The sequence below is a fragment of the Phalacrocorax aristotelis genome, chromosome 9 (assembly GCF_949628215.1).
Source record: "Phalacrocorax aristotelis chromosome 9, bGulAri2.1, whole genome shotgun sequence".
Taxonomy (NCBI): domain Eukaryota; kingdom Metazoa; phylum Chordata; class Aves; order Suliformes; family Phalacrocoracidae; genus Phalacrocorax; species Phalacrocorax aristotelis.
In genome coordinates this window covers 10,687,203-10,708,775 of record NC_134284.1, presented here as the reverse complement: position 1 = coordinate 10,708,775, position 21,573 = coordinate 10,687,203, and the positions used below count along the sequence as shown (strand labels likewise).

General features: G+C 38.5%; 1 protein-coding gene across 7 annotated transcripts in view; it reads left to right on the top strand.

The window, feature by feature from the left end:
* SLC25A21 (solute carrier family 25 member 21) overlaps window positions 1–21,573 on the top strand; it is a 265,831-nt gene that overhangs the window by 218,496 nt on the left and 25,762 nt on the right. For 5 of the 7 annotated variants that reach the window (XM_075103436.1, XM_075103434.1, XM_075103432.1 and 2 more), the window contains 2 exons: window positions 12,612–12,678; window positions 19,163–19,222. In XM_075103436.1, coding sequence (XP_074959537.1) covers window positions 12,612–12,678; window positions 19,163–19,222 — 127 coding nt within the window. Of the gene's footprint in view, window positions 1–12,611; window positions 12,679–15,497; window positions 15,690–19,162; window positions 19,223–21,573 lie in introns of those variants that run through there. The other 2 variants (XM_075103438.1, XM_075103437.1) reach the window with 2 other exon arrangements.

Below are 21,573 nucleotides of genomic sequence, written 5' to 3'. Positions count from 1 at the left end.
AATACTAGAATTTATTCTTTCTCTCTCTTTTTCAGTTATGCAGCTGTCTGTTTAGATAATTTTCAGCCGGCCTCAGGTAATAGCCTTGTGTGAATTTTTGTAAATCAAAAGGAGAACACAAATCTGTTGACAACACTGCTGAGTTTCTCTTTTTTATTTTACTCTATTGCCAGTTTTACATAGTTTCAGTACAAAATCATAAATTGTGTAGTTCTTTCTCAAACTGCAGACACATATTTTATTAAAAGCTCACTGACACTTGTGGGCTTTTCAGCATCTTTAACTTAGAGCAAATCACAACCCATAGGAGAACCTACTGTGCTGTCTATCAATGCTGACAGTGTTGGATACCTTTTCTTGGTGCATTGCCTCGAGATGCCCAGCACTCCGAACGACTTTACCACCTGTTCCTTCAAGACCAGCTACAATTACAGCAGAAACCATTGCACTTCAAGCTCTCTGCCAACCCTTGCCTTGCAAATGTAGCACAGACTTTCCTGTCTTCGACAGCAGTTTGCCAGGCACAGGTTTGCAACGTAACTGCAGTTCTGACTGTCATAACCCCAATTAAAAGAATATAAATGTGTTCTTATGTCCTTGCTGGCTGTACTGTCCATGGAGAAGGTTTTCACATGGCTCTAAACCAACTCTGCAGGATAGCAGGTAATCATTTAGTCACGCCTAGTGAAATGTTGTTTATATTGTCTTTGTAATGCTCTGTGATGATGGTGAACAAGGAATTAGTGTGGTTGCAAACTGCAGTTACACTTACAGAGTGTGACATCGTGGCAAATCGTACTGCTGCAGAGGTGCAATGATAATCTTTGGCTACTCTGACTGAATTCTAAGCGCTCAGAACGGGTTACTGAGCAAGCCTCGTGGCATGTTTGTGAGCTGTGCGAGAAAAAAACATTTTTCTTTTGCAAATTCAGGAAAAATTAGAGGTCTAGAAGAAAAGCAAATTGACCCAAATTTACTTTCTTTTTGACATATTGATGGTTATAGAGGTATTAAGTCATAAAATGCAGAAAGGTTTGGCACAAAAAAAAAATCATGCTGTCTGCTGTAAAATAGTTTGTGTTGCATTTACTTGAATTGCTACATGAAATGCTTTGTTCATTTGTAAAATACTCAGCCTGCTTTCAGAAAGTAACTTGGGAGACAAGGTTCATTTGTTTTGTTTATTCAATGCCAAAATGGCAAAATTTCTTTTCTGCAGAAGAATTCAATTTGAGAGGGGTGCTGGATCAGAAGAGTATATTGAGAAAAAGAAAACATTTCAAAAGAGATGTTCGAGTTAAACCTGCCTCAGCAGGTTTGCTGCTCAAAGAATATGTTGCAATTTTTTTTTTTTTAAATAAATAATCCAGTAGAAAATGCCACATCACTGAGACACAGACCGCATTACTTTAAAAAAAAATCTTTCCGGTTTCTTTACAGATGCCTATGCAGATGAGGAGACTATTGGCAGGTGGGGCATGGCTACATAAAACAAAAGTAGATCACTGAATAATAAGTAACAATAATAATTATTAGGGCAGCAACTTCTCCATGTTTCTTCCCTTCACACATTTGTCTTGCCTGTTGATCTGGTCTTAAAATGTATTTACATATCTCTGCATCACAATCTTGTAGCAGGTTTTTCATCAGTAACTACACTAAAGTATATCAGTGGTGTAAAGCCTTGCAAAATCTATTTCTAATCATTTAACAGTCAACTTCGGTTGGAATCCTTTGGTAAATCTTCATTTCTCAGTCATTTAAACCTACCTTGCCTGTTCTTTTTCACTTGAGAAACTCAGAGTGAAGGTTAGTCAGCTCTCCAGACAAAGTAATGACATGACGTCATAGTCCTTTGTCTTACAAATTTTGTGAGGACGAGAGGAATGTCATTGTAGCCTGGGGGCTTCATAGTATTGAAGGTGGAATCCGTTTGGAAGCATTGCTGCATATTGTCTGAAGAAGGAACTTTCACATTTAAAATGTATTGTGATTAAAAAAGATTAAAGTAAGTTTGTTTGTATTAGCTGTCAAGTCTATTTGTTCATAGATTGAAGCAACATTGAGGAAAACGTATTAACCCATATGGTATTTTTAGAGTGTTTGTGTGTGGTACATAAAGAATAGGAAGTATCCTTTTGGGTGTCGCTCCAGCATCCGTGACAGTCTGTGTATAATGCAGGTCTTCATCTGACAGGGTTTTCTTAAGCAGTGTAACCTGGGCTGGGGTGAGCTGGCTGGAACAAAGGGCTGGAGCTCAGTTTCACACCCGTGCCCTCGCTGCATCACGCTGGCACTAAATGATGGCACTCCTGAGGTGGAGGAAAGGATCTGTGACACTGTCACTGTACCTAGGGACAGTACCTGTAACTGTAAGAAATTTCTGCTTTTTCAAGGAGTTACTTTCATGCTCCCAAGTACATAAAACTCTTTCTAATGACTTCCTTATACAGAATCCAGTTTCAGCAACACACAGTGGTATTTTGCCTGTCTTTAGGCAAGTACTTGCCATCCGTGTGAGCTTCCTCACACATTTCCGTAATAATACCTTTCACTCCCATGGTATGTCTAGGTACCACAACTGTCTACCAGATAGAAATTCAGGTGCCAGTGTGTGTATGTATTCATGGTGCTGTTCACTAAGTAGTGCTACAAATTCTGCACACTTTGTTCTCTGTGCGTATAAGACTGTTGCGCTCCACTGGTGCAACTATCAACAGTATTACTATTACAAAATCATAAATCTTTTATGATTTGCTGCTGGACATACTGTAAAGGGAGTAAGAAAAATATCCCAGAGGTCAAGATGCTAAAAGATGGAATCAAATTATTCTGTGCATGTTTGTATATTTTTAATGATACCCTATTCCTTTCAAGGCTAAGAAGTGCTGTCTTGAGATTTTTTTTGAGAAACATGGAAAATATGTAAGTTTTTTAGTTTGTTAAAAACACTATAAAACCACTACTGGCCTAGTTTTACTTTAGACTTCAGCTAATCGATATGTTTATGAATCCAAATCATTGCAGACAAAATTTTGCACCTGCAGTTATGGTTGCCTGCAGTTCAGTTCAGTTTAAGTATCTACATCACTGATTGCATCTGTAAATTAAAAACATCTAACTAACCTAAATTACCAGCACAAATAATTGCAGGTGCAAAACTCATACAAAACCAAAATGATCTCTGAAAGTTGGTCTTATAAGTCTCATTGTAAGTTATTCACTGTATCATGAACCTAGAGTCCTCTTGGGAGAGTCACTAATCTGTATAATGACACTGAAAGCCTCTTGAATCTCATATTTACCTAGCAGATGGGAAAGAATACATGTAGTCATGTAACTCCCTAGGGATTATGCCTGTGGATATTGAAGAGTATAACTTATTCCAATGAAGGCTAACATTAACTTGCAATCAAAAATTTCCTTCCTGAGCCACATTTTTTCTGATGAAATTAAAACAACTTAATGTTGTATTTTTATGAAGTCACAACCAATCTCAGTAGGACACACTCCCAGGGTAAGCACAGAAATTTTACTAATCTCATGATTTTTCATTTAATGAATCACAGCAACAGTTTAACACCGAGAAATGCTGCCAGTCTTTTCCAGAAATACAGAGAGTTATCCTCTCTATGGTTTGGGTTTTTTTTTTCTTATTGTCAGAAACAGATTTCTAAGTGCATAGCTACAAAAGGCTATTTTTTTCTCTGGTATCAAAACTAAAAATGAATAATTTTCTTGCATTCTTTAGCTTCAATAGACATAGGTGTGGAGCTACTTTAAAACAGTGACTGCTTCCTGTCATACCAGTTACAGCAGTACTGTTAGCAAAAGAAAGAAAAAAAAACCCAAACTTAAATTCTCTTCTGGTGTTTGAACAACTAAAACTCCTACTGAACAAATGAAGCCTTCTGCCAGTTCTGACAATCCAAGATGCAATGAATTTTTCTGTTTCAGAAGCTCTAGGCAAAGCTGTTTTGGCATGTCTGTAGCTTGTTCCTATTGCAAACAAAGGGGCAGCTAGAGGGAAAGTCTTTGGGAGAAGAAAATGCTGTCAGCTGTAAGGAACAAGGCATGTAGACCCATTCTACAGCCCAGCTAGTGATTACATGCAGTTTTGAAAGAGCCTAGACCAGCTGCCAGTGATAATAACGCTGCCATTTGCACTGATTTCAGCAGGAATTATGTCAAACAGACCAGCTTAAGGCTTCTCAGAAGCATGGGCAAAATTGATATTTCATCCATTGGCCATGGGGGCCAGACTACAAGAAGAGTGTAAAGAAGGAACAGGCAAAGGTGGCAGGGAGCCCTGCCAAGTGAGCATTGCTGTTCCTGCTGCTGGGCTGGCGGCAGTGGGAGCGAGCAGTGCATGCTGCAGCTGGCAGGGTCCTGCCTCACCACCTACCAGCAGTCGCCATCCTCCCAGGTAGCCCAATTCCTCCCTTGGCAGCAGCCAAGCCCAGCTCCACAGGCCCCTGGCACTGGCATGGTCAGCAGTGGAGGTGTGAGCATATCTACATTTTTAAATATCCAGTTTAATTTAATACACATGAATCTATTCCTCAAGCAGTACATGGTGACAATGTACCACTTTACTAATTAATTTGTAATCATCCCTGGAGAAAAAAAGCCAGAACGAGATGTTGGTTTTTTACACACAGAAGACTGCTGGGGCTATGTTGTATATTACAGTTCGCGTCTCCAACTTCACCTTCCTAGAATTTTTTTTTTAGGTGCTTAGGTATAGCAAAACTCAGAAAGCATATAAGAAATATGTAGTGTAAGAGAAGGGTAGACCCCTCTTTGAATTGAGAGGAATTTTAACAAGGTTTCCTTGCTTTTACTCTCACTTTTTGCTGCACAAAAGACACAAGAAAGGAAGGAGAAGGTTTCATCTTTCCCTCTCTTGAGGGATTTATATTTAGGTGTGTCCTGTAACTTATATAAATTCAGAGTGCAGACTAGAAAGCCAAAAATTAGCAAGGATTTTGACCGAGATTGAGAGGTGATTAAAAGTCATGGAAGAAAGACTCATTTCTGAGTAAGAATAACAAAGTCACATGGATGATGGATCATAATAACTTCATAATCTGACCCACATGCAGTAAATATGGTGATGACTGGCATTTTGAATAAGTGAGGTAGATTGATGTTGATTATTAATCCATTTCTTGGCCAGTCTGATTGTTTCTGAGCCAGATCCTCCACTGTTTAGTATTTTTCTGAAGTATCTTAAGAGTACCTTTCAATGACAGTCCCTTCCTTTTTAACCAGTCACTTTTCCTGATCTGTGTTGCATTAACTTATTTGAGGGGTTTCTTTCACAAGTTGGTCTGCTTCTAGTATTCTCATAGCTGGACACTTGGTCTTCTTTTAGCATATAGTGTAACATCAGTGCCACTACAGACACATGTTAACATATAATTCTGTATTATATTTACTTGCTGTGAAAAAAAATTCTGTTTTTCCTTAATTCCCCTCTGTTGCAACTGATAGTGATTTACATTAATGCATGCTCAGTAAAAAAAAAAAAGTGAAAAATGCTATGAAAATAAGTACCTAGTATTTAGTCCTGGTGTCTAAAATGGCAGGTATTTGTATAGTAGACAGAGAATAGGTAAAGAAATATATTTGCATAATAGAAATTCAGAAGCTAGCTTGGCTAAATGTGTCATTGATAGCTTTATATGAGGTTCCTATAGGGACATGTGTTTAACATTTGCAGTTGGGTAATATACATAACATACTTCACAAGAAAAAAAGCTTTTTGGAGAGCAGCAGAGTGTCCAAGCCTGGTTTTCTTTGAATGTGTCCAACCTTTAATATCTTTTCAACTCTGTGCCTGTTGGCCCTGAATGACACCGAGCCTTCCCTCTAGCATACCTCTTCAGATGGGCAATGGTTGTAGACACTGTGAGTGAGGGTGAACGACATGTGTGAACTGGCTAATGGCTTGACACTCTCAAAATAAATGGCTAAATTGTAAGTCCCTTTTTCTCAGCAGTAGGTACTAATTTGTGCCTGCCTTCACTAAGCACTCACTAGTTTTCCTGAAACTTCTGGGAATTTAAAATCTTTTAAATCTCCAGCTAGGTCAACATAAAGATTCCTTCGCACTAATAGGTATATTAAAGTAATATTGCCTGTTTTCAACTGTTTTACTTTCTGTTAGTAAAAATGCACAACATGCTACATACCATGAAATAAAAATAAAAAGATACCTTTTTCCTGGTATAAATGAAACTCTAAGCAAATTGTATTACATTTAGACATACTTTCTGAACTCTCTCTCTGAACACCCACCCTTCTACCAAGCATGTCTTCAAAATTCCTTCCCTTTGTTGAAATAAAAAATTTTGTAGAAATCGGAAAGTCGCGCATTCATTTAATGTAACTGACATGGTCATGAAACCCAGGTCTTTGATTTATACTTGGGATAATGCAGAGGTAATGAAAGCAGAATTGAATCTAAGAGGGTTTTTGTTTCAATTATACAACAATGTGGGCAAGAGCTTGGATTTGACAGCAATAGAAGAAAGGGAATATTGTGTTCATGCCTTCAATCAGCTTTATTAGATCCTTAAAGGAAAATTATGTGAAAGACAGAGGAGGAAAACAACAAACTAAGCAAGATCCCAATTTCAGTATAATTTGGAGAAAATAACTGATTTAGGTTGGTTGTCTTGCCGGGGTGAATGACTCAAGGCTTCCAAACAAGAAATGGAAACCAGAAGGATAGCAAAAGCCTGAAAGAACAAATTGAGAAGATATGATTGACTGTAATGTTTCAAAATCAACTGCTGCAAAGATGAGTTTGGGCTGTTGCCCAGAATACAATTGAATGGTGATGTTCATTTAGACCCTTAATGCTGAAACAAAATAAGATGTAGCTGTGTTTCTGTTAGAGATTTACTTGTTCTTTCCAGAGTCTGTAGCTAGGGATGTGATGTCACGTCCTCTCTCTTCTATCACATGCCGCTCCATAATTTTTCTGAACACCAGTTTTCTGAAGGAAGGCCTGAATCCAGGTGATAATATCTTTCAAATGTGAAATGTCATCACCATTCATTATTTGACTTTGAAAAATTTTATACACTGTGTGCAAGTAGGCTAACTCAGTGTTATCAGCCAAGGAAAAAAGAAGTGTAAGATCGTTGTGTGTGTGTACTTTCTGACTGACAAAGTCACTCGAGTTTTTTTTACCATCATGCTAGGTTTTTTAAATTAAGTAAATAGATCGTTCTGCAGAGATTTCAAATAATTGTATCTTTAATGGGCATGATTTGCAAAGCATTATTTAGAGAAGTTGGAGGCAGCTGCTGTCCTCCACCTTAGGCACAGAAAGTTGTAAAAGAGACTATGCTTTATGCAAAAAATTAGTCACTGGCAATAGGCAGTGATGAGAAGGCATTGTATTCTGCTTCCTCCTTTCCTTTATTCCTTTCATCGCACTGGCTGTGCTTAGTAACCTTTTTTTCTGTTTCTATTTCAAATGAGGGGAAAAAAACATCTAAACCACAGCTCATAATTAAATACTGAGCTAGTTCTTACCATGTTTATTGAACTACATATTGCATATATGGATGTATATCCTCAAAGTTTTCATGTGCTTTTAGATTTCTAAACTTAATGTGTTCCATAGGAATAGACCTTAACTCCTTCCTGTCTGAATTTTGTGATGAGATTTGCCTCCACGGAGGAAAGGAGCAAAGCAGTGAAACCCAGCTACAGATCCCTTAAAATTTTAGGGATTTGCAGAGCCATGAATATAGTTGCTGAGCTCTGTGGATTCTCCTGGTTCACAGTAGAGATTCCTCCAGCATAAAATATTCAGTATTGACCTTACAGCTGCAATGGGCAAATCAGCTTGACATCACATGCACAGTGGTATCTTTGCACAGGTATCTTTGCTGCAGGATGAAGAGGGCTGGTAAAGAGGGCTTTAACCAGGAACCATGAGGGAGGGAGAGGGTTGCCGCAGCTCTGAGGGAATGATGGACAGGGCTGACAAGCAAAGTGCCTGGAGTGATGTGAACAGTGGAGAACAGGAAATGAACAAAACAGGGCTTAAGTGGCATCACCTCAAGCATTTGCATGTAAGCAAGGAAGCCTCTCTGAAGTGCCTGTGCACTAAGGCATGAAGCATGGGGCATTAACACGAGGAGTTAGAGACCTGCATGCAGCTGGGTAGGGTCATGCTGGGATCCCATGGATGTGGTGGACGGCTTACATGACTAGAGTGCTGCAATGGAGGGATAGAGACTCTTTAGGAAGGACAGGCTAGTAAGACAAGGAGAGGGATTTGCCCTTTATGGGAGAGAGCAGCTGGAGTGCATGGAACTCTGCCTGAGGGTGAACGATGAGAGCTTATGGGTAAGGATTAAAGAGCAGGCCAATACTGGTGACTTTGTAGTGGGTGTCTACTATGGGCTGCCTGACCAGGAAGAACAAGCAGATGAGGCCCTCTACAGACAGCTAGAAGCAGCCTCGCATTTGCAGGCGCTGATCCTCATGGGGACTTCAATGGCCTTGATACCTCCTGGAGGGACAACATAGCAGGGCACAAGCAATCCAGGAGGTTACTGGAAAGCATTAATGACAACTTCTTGACACAAGTGAAATAGGAGCCATGAGGAGAGATGCTCTGCTGGACCTCATACTCACAAATGAGGAAGGCCTCCTTAGGGATGTGAAGGTCAAAGGGAGCCTTGGTTGTTGTGACCATGAGATGGTGGATTTCAGGATCCTGAGAGGAGGGAGTGGGGCAAAAGGCAACATCACAACCGTGGTCTTCAGGAAAACAGACTGTGACCTCTTCAGAGATCTGCTTGGAAAAATCCCATGGTATAAGGCTCTGGAGGACAGAGGGGTCCAGGAAAGCTGGATAGTACTCAAGGATCACCTCCACTCAAGAGAAGTCCATCCCAACAGGCAGAAAGTCAGGCGAAAATGCCAAGATGCCTGTGTAGTTAAGCAAGGAGCTCCTGACAAAACTCAAACATAAAAAGGGAGTATACAGAAGGTGGAAGCAGAGATGAGTAACATGGGAGAAGTAGAGAGGTAATCTGAGCATGCAGAGACATGATTAGGAAAGCCAAAGCCCACCTGTAGTTGAGCTTGGTAAAGGATGTCAAGGACAACAAGAAGGGCTTCTATAAGTATCTAAGTGGTGAAAGGAAGACTAGGTAAAATGTGGGACTGCTGCTGGATGGGGCAAAGGCCCTGGTGACACAAGGCGTGGAAAAGGCTGAAATACTAAATGCCTTCTTCAGTTTAGGTTTTAGTAGCAAGACCAGCCTTCAGAAATCCAAAGCTCTGGAGGCAGGGGGAAGGTCTGGCATAAGGAAGACTTACCCAGGTGGAAGAGGATCAGGTTAGAGAGTACTTAAGCAAACTTGACATACATAAGTCCATGAGCCCTGATGGGATGCACCCACAAGTGCTGAGGGACCTAGCTGATATCATTATAAGGTCACTCTCAATTATCTTTAAATGATCATGGCAATGAGAGGTGTCTGGGGACTGGAGGAAAGCAAATGTCACTCCTCTCTTCAAAAAGGGCAAGGAAGAGGATCCAGAGAACTACAGGTTGGTCAGCCTCACCCTGATCCCTGGAAAGATGATGAAGCAACTAATCCTGGAAACCATTTCCAGGCACATGAAGGCCAAGGCAGTGACTGGGAGCAGTCAGCATGGATTCACAAAGGGGAAAGCATGCTTGACCGATGTGATAACCTTCTATGATAAAATGACTGGCTTGGTGTATGAGGGGACAGCAGTGGACATTGCCTACCTAGACTTCAGTAAGGCTTTCAACATTGTCTTCCATAAGACTCTCATAGAGAAGTTGTTGTTGTAGGGACTGGACGAGCAAACAGGGGGGTGGACTGGAAACGGGCTGAATGGCCAGGCCTGGAGGGTGGTGATCAGTGGTATGAAGTCCAGCTGGAGGCCATTAACTAGCGGTGTATGCCAGCTGTCCATATGGGATCCAACTCTGTTCAACATCTTCATTAATGATCTGAATGATGGGGCAGAGTGTACACTCAGCAAGTTTGCTGATGATAAAAAACTGGGAGGAGTGGCTGATACACCAGAGGGTTGTACTGCCATTCAGATGGACTTTGATGCACTGGAGAAATGGTCTGACAGGAACCACATGAAGTTCAACAAGGGGAAGTGTGGAGCCCTGCACCTGAGGAGGAACAAGCCCGTGCACCAATATTATACTGGGGGCCAACCAACTGGAAAGCAGATTTGCAGAAAAGGACCTGGGGGTCCTTGTGGACACCAAGTTGAACATGAGCCAGCAATGTGTCCTGCAACCAAAAGGGCTACTGGTATCCTGGGCTTCATTAGGAGTGTTGCCAGCAGGTCGAGGAAGGGAATCCTTCCCATCTACTTAGCACTGGTGAGGCCACGCCTAGATTGCTGGGTCCAGTTCTGAGCTCCCCAGTGCAAGAGAGACATGGACATACTGCCAAGAATCTAGAGCGGCCTCTAAGATGGTTAAGGGACTGGAGCATCTTTCATATGAGGAAAGGCTGAAAGAGCTGGGACTGTTCTGCCTGTAGCGGAGAAGGCTCAGGATCTCATCAATGTGCACAAATACCTAAAGAATACCTACTACTTTTTTTAGTCAGAGCTACACCTGTGAGCACAGCAGTGGAGCACTTTTCATTTTCCAATTTCAATCATGCCGGAGTACTAGAAATTCCAAAAGGGATGCCTGTTATAGATCTAAAACAGTGTTTTAGATTGAGCTGAAAGGAAGAAAGTGTTTATAGGGATCTGTGTTCTTGTAGCTGATCCTACTTGGACCTCAGTTTCAGTTTGAACTCACATTAAACTGTAAGAATCACATGCTTAAAGTTATTCAACATTTCAATAGCTTGCTGAATCAGCAAGAATATACTCTGAATATGTATGAACCGTTAAAGGCTAAGACTGGATCCAGTATATCTATATAGTTATATCCATACCTGTGTGGGTAGATACAGATATATGTATGTAAGTATATATATATATTTATGTTTGGAAAGTGAGACTTTGGGGAAATTCAAACATCTGACAACTTAACTGAATTCCTGAAATCTCCTACCCAAGGACTTCCAGTGTTTTGTCATGAATCCATAAGTGTGTAAAATGCTCAAAGTTTCCTTTTATCATGGACTGGAATTCATAACTTGCTTCAGTGGAAGGGTAGGTGATATTCCCACTCTGAAGCTTCTTACAAAGCCTAAATTATTTTATTTATATTGGAGCAGCTTAAGAAGAGAACTCCAGAGAAGCGTTAGAAGGGTGGAAAAAATGGTATAGCGTTTGTGGTATTTTATATTCATGTGGGGAATATGAATTTATTTTTTTTCCTTTGACGTGCACAGGATAACTGTAGGAGAATCTACTGATGTGATGACTCTTCCACACCCTGAAAAAATATTCCAAGCAATAGGCTGTTTTAGAAAGGTGAATCACCACCTTTCAACATTTTAAAAAGACACAAATGCTTTGCTTTAAGAAGTTATTTCTTCTGTAGACAGAATCCTCTTACAGTTCTGAAAGAAGTGTATAAACTCTGAAGGTGGATAAGTTGTAAGATACACCTTCGTTGGCTGGCAGGGTAGCTTCTTCCTGATGCATTAGATGCCTTTCTGAACTCTCCCCATGCCCTATCTAGGTTAATGGGGAGACCTAGCAGACAAGAACTATGTCTAATTTTACCTCACCTGGGGATTTTAAGACCTACCTGTCATTTAAAGGATTCCCAAGACGCAGTGTTATGCATCTACACTGGCCTTGTAAGCAGAGCTCAGGCTGCCTGCAAATGCCCTGTGTGCTTGTAGCAGGCTGTATGTGTATATATAAATAAATTTTAGATGATGCAAAGCAAAGCATTTCAACAAGTGGATCTTTGGCTTCAGGCCAGCACCAAAAGTCAGCAGCTATTGTAAACTCCTTAGGTGTTTATGGAGCCAGGCAAGAGAGGGTCAAAGACCTGAATGAGTACAGTAGCAAGATATTGCCCAAATGTTTTTTCCAAGATGAAATACATACATTCTGTTATGGCTCTGTGAATAGCTAACTTATGTTAAAACTAAGTTGTCAAAAAAATTACTTAATCTATTTTGAGGCATATTTAAAAGTAAACTTTAAAAGATGTCTTAACCTAGTGTCTGAAGATGAACATGTAAGGGGTTTTTTTTGTAACTTGCTGAAGTCAGTTTTTTCCAAATCTGTATTTTATGACTTCAGTTTTTAATATTATTATGACTATTTCCAGAAAAATAAAACAAAGAAATAATACTTCCTCTTCATTGTCAAAACAGTTCCTCTTCCTTTAAATACAATTTCTTGTTTACTCAGAAAAAAATGGATTGAATTTTCACATATTCGTTGCTGATTTTTTGATATCATCTCACCAGCACATAATAGAATTGGTAGCATGTTAGTTACTTAGCAAGTAAGCAGCGAGTATTGTTATTTGTCTGTATGCTTGGAAATGCTGGAAGGTTAGTTGCTTTACTCAAAAGTGAAAACAGAATTGGCAGTATGGTAATGATATGTTGTTTAGCCATGTAAGAATAATTTCTTTTTATTTTTTTCTTCAATAGATTGCTTGGCTTCTACAAAGGAATATTTCCACCCATCTTGGCTGAGACACCCAAAAGGGCAGTGAAGGTAAAAACCCATACTTCCTCCTTTAAAAACGTCCCTACTCATGGGACAGTGGCAGCTGTAAAACATTTTATTTCTCACCCACTGATTGACATTAGAATCTTAAATTTATTTGGCATATTAATCCTCTGATTTTTGCTAGGAGGAAACTTTCCTGTTGATAGCACAATAAAAAATATGCTTGATTAAGAAGTGTAGAATAAGGCTCTTAAATGCTAGGCTATTTTTGACCTGTAGATATAATGTTACTGAAAGACAAACTGCAACTAGTTTTATATAGTCAAAATTAATAAAATACTCTAAGTTCTATTTTAGCCTCATAATTACCTCTGTTTAGACATTTTATTTGACTGAAAATGCTTAGCAACTTGCAAAACAACTAAGAATAGATTAATAAACACAAGAAGCCATTAAAGAAGCCACTCCTAATAAGTACTTACTTAGTAAATTGAAGTAGAGTATCTGTAGGTTTGAAGTGCTGCCCAGAGTTTTCTTGTACTCCAAAGAGCACTCTACTCCATACTCACATTTTTACACATTAAATCTAGTAAAGGGTACAACTCTTCATGATGCAAAGAACATTTTACTCCAGCTGTCTTAGAGTTGAAATAGATGCTAGCCTATCAAAGTGTATTTGCTGTCAAATGCTGATCTGATTTTCTTTTATTATCTTTTATGTTGATTTGTAGAGCATTATTTTAGTAACATTTGTAAGCAAAATACTTCGATACATCAATTTTTTCAGTTAAGTCATGCAACCTTTTTAATTAAAATCTAGAAATTAAGCACCTTAAAGTTCTAAATCTATCAAAGCATCTCTTGTGATACAAGCAAATGTTTCTTTGTCTTTTGCTTTAGAACTTTTAAGTTTCCCATAGTTGCACCAAATGTGCCTAAAAGCTGTTATTATACAGAATGTCTTGATTTTTCGTTCTTTCTTTTTTTGTTTCTTTCTAAAAAGGCTGCATGTGATTCTGGTCCTTAGTTTGCAATTAATCATTCACATTCCGATTCCTTTACAGAGGAATAATATTTGTATAAAGTGACAGGATGTGACCTTGTAACAGAATCCTACAGGAGTTCTGGTAATGTCATCTTCTTGTTTGCATTGGCATTTTAGATGCAAACGACATATGTCACCTATCTCAAAATTGTTTAATGCAACTAAGAAAACTAAAGTTCTATTTAATAGCACAGTGGCAGTGAAGAGTAGATGGATGATATTTAGAAGATTCCCAATAACTTGTTTTCTTCGGACTATGATGTTTTCTCTGTCTCTCCATTTCATTTCATTTGAAACAGGTTGAAGTCAATATGATCATGCTTTTTAGATTCCAGGATGTATTTGTTAAAATACAAAGCCAGGTTTGACTTCTCTCCTACCAAACTAAGTCATGCAAAAATCTTGTGTCACTTTCTCTTACTCAAATTGATTAAATTGGTGTAAGCCCCACGATACTCAGTATAATTATAGAATCTTAGAAAGATTCAAGTTGGGAGGGATCTCTGGAGGTCATCTGGTGAGCCTCCTGCTCAAAGCAGGGCTGACTTCGTGGTTAGATCAGGTTGCTTGGATGCCTTGTCTAGTTGAGTTCTGAAAATTTTCAAGGGTGGAGACTGCATCCTCTCTGTGCTCCTGCTCCAGTGCTTAACTGCTTTCACCGTGAAGAATTTTGCCTTATATCCAATCCAGGTTCCCCTGTTGCAACTTTTGCCTATTGCCTCTCGTGGTTCTGTTGTGGACCTCTGAGAAAGTCTGACTTTGTCAAGTCTGACTTTGTCTTCTGTATAACCTTTAGATGGTGGAAGACAGGAATTAGATCCCCTTAGCCTTTTTGTCTCCAGGCTAAACAGACTCAATTCTCTCAGCCTCTGGTTGTACATCATAAGCTCACAGCTCCTTAAATGTCTTACTGGTGCTCCCTTAGTAGGATGCTTTCTACCTAATTCTTGGCATTTACGTGAGGGCTTAGTAGTGTTTCGGCAACCATGAGAATCAGGTTTAAATGCTAAACATGTTTTAAATTAAAACATTTACATTATTCCTTTCAATTTCATGCTGTTCTTAGGACACCAGGAGGACTTTAAGTCACCTTGAAATATCAGCTATATCCTACATTAGAAGAATTCAGTGACAGAATAGGGCAGCACAGTAATGTCTGTGTAAGAACCTGGATACTGAAGCAATTCAATGAGAGATGTTATATGCCAGTACAATTTCTAACATCCAAAGTGGGATTTGTACCCATGCTTTGACCTGAAGAGAATCCAGCTTGTCTCAAATTTCCACTGACCTTCTTTGGATATGACCCCAACGGAAAAGTCACTGCTTCCTTTGGCTCACTCTCACCCTTTATCCTTCTAATAGTTTTTCCTCATATTAACAGGCCCCAAGATGTCCCTTGTCCACTACCACACTGACTAGTGAGATCCAGAGGAAGACTATGTCCATACCTATGCTTTTGAGACTTGAGAAAACAAAAAAGGTAGCGAGGCAGTTTCTAGGTTCCAGCAGCCTTGGTTTGTCTTTGTAATGAACTTTTTCAAAAACTTCTAGTTACAGGGTCTTTTATATCTCATGAAAGTGTATAGAGAATGGACAAGGGAGATTTTGTACTAAGAAGAAATGTACTTGTGCTACTGGGATATTGTATTTATCTGGTGTGGACCTTTGTAAACAAAAATAAAGCTACTAAAACGAAGTTATTTAGCCTCAGTTATTCAGCTAAGTGTTGAAGCTACAGCTTCACTTTTAGTCAACTACATTCTCATGTCTGTCTTGCTATTTCTTTTTTTCTCTCTCTTATTTCCCTTCTAAAAAGAAAGCTGGTATTTCTGGAAGACGAAAAGTCAAAGTTTATAACTTTATGTTAGATTGAACTTGGAGGAAAGAAGTGATGATGCCAATACAATGGTTAACAGATGAACTTTTGGGGCAAATTTATATTGTTCATGTGTTCCCAGACATCTTGTTTGAAGCATATATTTTTACCTTAGAGTTATTGAGACATCTGGTAAGTACTTTGGCTATTTTCTCTGTAACTTGAATTAAAGTGTATCTTTGCCAGATGGACAATATTGGTTATTATATACACAAAAGCATGTTTTAAATACATTTATTCTGAGATTTTTTTTGGCACAAAGCTATTAACTTAATACAACTGTAGAGAAAAAGACAAATTACGCTGTGTTTTTAAAAACAGTTTGGGTGGACTTACATGATATGAAGCTGTATGATATAGCTAGATACTTTGGGGCAAAACTGTATGTGTACTAGCCACTCTAGTACACCCAGCAACATTTATATTGAGTTTTATTGCTATTGATTTGTTTTCTTTAAAAAATTACTTAAAACATAGTTGCTATTAAGTAGTTATTTTATTTATGACTCTAGGAAGCTATTGATTTTTAAGGTAACATTTTTAAGACCAAAAAATTGCTAGGTAATGTATTTCTGCCTTTATTACAACCATTTTACAGATCTGTAACACTATGGAAAACATTAAGGAATACCAGAAATTCCATTAAAGGTTAGGAGGGTAACAATGAGTAGAAAGATGCTGGAGAGAGAATAAAGCAAACTTTATCACAATAAGAAATTAATTTAGTTCAGTGAAGTAACTCACCCACCCATAATTGACACTTTCTCAGAGACTTCCCTTTACCTATAAAATATCTTCAGTTATCCAGAAAGACAGGCCTACAGTCTAAGTAACATTTTTATCTTTTCTGATCATTGGCAAGGCCAGTACAACAGTTTTAAATATATTTGCAGGATGTTTGCAAGATTAGTGTTCAATCTGTACGCTATTTGGAGGGCAGTTAAAATCTGGGCCCCGATTCTAGGACCTTTTCTGCAAAATGAGATAATAATCTCTGCTGAGGGTAAAAAGAAGCAACTATCCACTGGCCAGAGTATCAGTCCTTCAGTTTTCAGAATTTAACATCCTAATTTTGCATTATGTATACATATTCTCTCCTGCTTTAAATGTGGTGGCATCATCAACATATTAACACCTGGTTCTCAGATGGTTTTGGTGTGATTCTAGTGACTTTTCATTTGAAGCAGGTCTTGACTGAAAAATGTTATTGACGTTGCCATGGGACAGGTTCTAAACAAGTTAAAATGACAATGTGGTGCTTATTACTTATGTCCCTGTACACGTGGTTTATAGAAAAGCTGTTTTGCTCTGATAGGTCTATGGTTACTGAGCACTGAGGGATTGAGCTTGTCTTCTTTGGCTGAGGCCTAGCACAGGTCACCCAGCCTTTCTGTTTTGTCCAAAAAACTCTATTCCCTTGTGTTTCTTACAATTCCCACATCTCCATTGACCTAATTTCCCATTGCCTTCCTCTCGTGGTAAAACAGTTTGATTGTCACATACGTGGGGAAGTGCTATGTCAGGGACCATGGCCTCACAGGTGGGAGCAAAATGCACAGACTTTCAGAGGATCCCACCTTCATTAGAATCAGCTTGCTTTAAACTAATCAAGTGGTACAGGTCAACTTTGGAAAGTAACCAGGAAAGTCAGAGGTTCTAGTTATTTACTTTTGCTAAACAGGGATGTGACAGCTCTTGCTCTAGTAGATATCCACCTGCACTGATGCGGTCTTTGTGAAGCTGTGACAGGTTTCTGTTGTTCAGACCCATAATACTGGATGTGCCATCTAATAGCCACTTCCCTTTTGCACGCAAAGTCGTGAATACTTCTTGGACAGATTGCAGGACTCACAAACAGCGAGCTCTAGTTATAGGCCTTGTGTTGTTTCATGTGTGAAAATTGCATGGAATAACACCTCCAACATCTTTGGTTTTACCTGGAATTCAGATATCTACTCTTTATAATGTGCAAGATTTTCTGCTATCCTCATTCCTCGTGCTAGAAGATGGTTTTCACTGCCCCCAGAACTGTCTTATGTGGCATCAACCTGAAGTGCTTTTTCAGTGGCTTCAGCAACATATTTGCAGAATATGAATGTGAAACAACATGGGGTTTGGGGATATTTGCTGTACGCAGAAGCACTGGACTAGAAAGGATCTCTTAAGTCAGCAAGTCTAGTCCCCTGCTGTTCTATAATCTCCTTCATAAACTTATCAAACTCCCCCTTACAAGTGATTGAGATTTTTCCCTGATTATTCTTATTGGAAGACTGTTTCGAGACCCCACTCCTTTGGTTGTAAGAAAGTTTAATCAGATTTCAAGCCACATTCTATTAAAGAGTAATTTTTACCTTTATACCCAATTGCTTTATGTTATGTATCTTTCCTTTCCTTGTTTTTCATTATCTTGCAGCCTCTCTTTTGCTAGACTAAACAATGCAAGTGTTTATTCTCCTTCAGTCTTCACTTTTAAAAAACTATTTGAGTTCTCCTTATGGTCCTGGTAACCATGTTTTGAATATGCTGTGTTCATCTTTTTGAACAAGGGTGGCCAGGAGTGTGTGCTGTACTTCAGAGGGCATCTAACCAATAATTTGTAAAATGTCACATATACTTTTTTCTTTAGAGCATACCTTGACTGAAGCACCTTAGGCTTTGTGTCCACGGACAAGGAAATAGGCGGTGAAAGTCTGTCCGCATATGTCAGTGGGAAGATTCATACTGACTTCAGGGTTATTCTCTACACTCTTCTTGGAAGAACAAAGCTGTTAATTTATTCCACTTCGATTTTTAGAAGATTTCACAAAAAAGTATTCTGAAAATTAATGGGTTTGGGTGGCAAGAAGTGTTGGGTTGCAAAGTGAACCGTTTATCGATGATTGTCTTCCTCCATGTTGGTGCAGGTGAAACTGAGCTTCTCATTTCTGTCTTGAAGTTCAAACACAAAAGAGTACAGCTTTCAAAATTCATCTTCTAAGGAATCACAGAAGCTCAGAACTTCTGAGCACCACTGGCTGAAAGCAGATAATTGGGCGAAAGATTTATTTGTAAAGAGCAAAAACTAAAGAAATGTGTCTATTGACAGTAAAAGTTTATAAAAATCTACACGCTTTCCATCTTCAAAATCTGCAACTACATCTCTCTGATGAGAAGTAGACTAATATATGAGAAATGTGAAAGTGATTGCAGTATATTATATTAAAGATGTGAAGGTGATTTTTTGGGAGAAATGATAGTATCTGCTACTACATTTATACCGATATATGGAAGTTAGATGTTAGAAGATATAAAGGATATAAATTAAAAACACAAACTATGTGTTTTAAGTGAACTCTTACGTAAAACATTCCTTTAATTGCACTTATGCTGCTATTATGCATGATACACTAATAAAATCAGTTCTGAAGCCTAATTGTCTACTATTGCACATCTAACACTGCTACGGAGCGTGTGAAATGAAAAGTGGCTTATTTTGATTTTGCAGAACTGCACACAGCTATTCAGGGTACAAGGTAGTGAAGCTCCACTGTACTTTGGGTTTACTCATTTGCATAAGTAACTCATAATTTTTTTCAACTCAATTTCAGTCTAACTTTTATTTACAGTTTTTCACCTTTGAACAATACAAGAAGCTACTAGGATATGCATCATTACCACCAGGACTGGTAGGTATGAATACAGACCATCATGTTCTAATTTAATATGTGCATACTCAACAGTCCCATCCGTCTTCTCCCATAGAAGGAACCCAAAATTAAAGGGAACAGTTCAACCAACAGTTTTTCATAACAGACTTGTCCCTTGAAAACATTGCTAACAGAATTTATCAAAATTATAGTAAATTTTTATATCAAATTTCCTCAAAATAATTCCCTACAATGTCATAACATTTGTTAACATGGATAGCGACAGTCACCATGGAAGAGTCTGCATGCAGCTTGTCATTCTTCATTCTTGAGTGACTAGAGACCTCAGCCAGGTATCAAAAGTGCTATTCTGCAAGGCACAGTGCAACGATAACAAAAATATAGATCTCAGTCTTACTCTAAAGACTTTGTAACAGAAACATAAACTATTGATAGGAAACTGCTACCTCCTTTGAAGTCAATGGCAAAACTCCCTTATACATCAGGGGAGTTAGGATTTTGTCTCAAGAACATCACTTTTTAAAACAAAATACAGGACATGCATACACACAAAAATGTTTTAGTGCTAACATGTAGCTTACATATGTTGGCTGCATTCTCATATATAGGGCTTAACTCTGTTATCATACCATTTGGAATAAAAAACTTCTTATAAGAATTACTGCTTTCTGTGGTGTAAGAATGTAAGTAAATATAGTTTTCACAATAATGGCATCATAACTGAGGGAAACAACTGATATCTTTATGGTTACACTATAAAGGTTTTGCTAATGAATGTTTCCCAGTACTGATCATGATAATATTTTCAGAAAAATCTTGAAAAAGGGTGCACACAACTCCTGTGTGAGATGCTGGCCAGTTTTCCCTGAGATCATCAGGTTTTCTTTAAAGATCATTTTTAACTAGCAAGTTGATTTTTTTCTTGAAAAATTTTGGTGAGTTCTCATTCAATATTTCTACTTTAATCTGTTGCTTCCTTCCAGTTTACTTATTTTGCATTTGTTAAACACTTTTTTCTCTGTAGAGGCTCCTGCATTTTTCTTATCATTATCAATGTATCAGAGCATTGAGCAAGACTAAGAACATGAATTATCTTGAAGAGGGTTAATACCCTCTTTGTTTGTTAAATGAACAAGCAATAAGATCCTGAACACCTCTAGTATAGCTTTCTTGGTCAAATGAGTTTTGAACTGAAATTTGGTTTACAGTTTTGGCCCTCGAGAGAAGTTTGTGATGATTGAAGGAAATATCTAAAATCTTGTCCTGTAAGAACAAATAACTCTCCACACCATGTGAACCAGAATGACATCAGGAAAAAAGGAGGCATTTGCTTTATCATTATTTCAGGTCTCTTTCAAACAGTACTACTGACATTTACATTTGCCTTCCATTGCAGCAACTGAATGGTCATGGAAGCACATTAACTAGTTTAAAGCAAGTTTCCTTTTCCTCTTTATTATTCCACTGCCCCTATAGTTGTTTACAGTATCTCCTATTTTGTCTTGGTTTTTTTCAGCAGGCTTTTCTCTTCCTTAGATGTAAATAGAGTGATATTTGTTCTCTAGGAAAGAACAGAGTTTAAGGTTCCATAGTACACCATCACTTTTTTTTGGAGGAAAATATACTGGAAGCTTGTAAACATGCAATAGCTGACCCAAAACTGCTCTGATTCATACAGCAGGTGCAGCAACCGTCAGACACCTCTGACATTTTTAGTGCAATTCTGTTACCATAGAGGCATTTTCGCCCCTAAGATAGCCATGGTAGCGAGGGAAAAAAAGACTGAGAGGGTCTAAGCTAGGCAGAATGCTTCTAGGTGCTTCAATAGACCTCATACCAAGACAACGTTTATTGTTAAAAGAGAAATGCAACATCAGCAACATTTTCCTGTTGGCCTCAGTGTCATGGTTGATGGTAGAAGGGAGATGTTTTGTTCCCATCTCATACTGGAAAGATAGATTTGTTGGTAACACAGTATTCCACAAAGGCAGTAAGGCTGGAGCTTGCCACTGCCCTCCTAACTTACCATTCTTCTCTTTCTTGAGCTCTCAAGAGTTCCTGCTCAAATCCCTCTGTACTGAATAAGTTATTTTTCTCGCTACTGTTTTTTCCTTACCATTGGTTTCCTTGAATTTCAGCAAATGTACGCAGTATATCGTAATTTGGTCCTGGGACTCTTTTCAGCCCCTAGGAAGTTTGGAGATGTTAAATGGAGGCAATAAATGAGTAAAATTATCACAAAAATTAACCCCTCTGAATTTTCTCAGTTGACCTAAATATTTCAATATTTTTTTTTCTGTAACAAATAAATTAAGGTATCTTTAAATGCTGTGTCGTGATGGAAAACAAAGCAGTGAATATCTCCATTT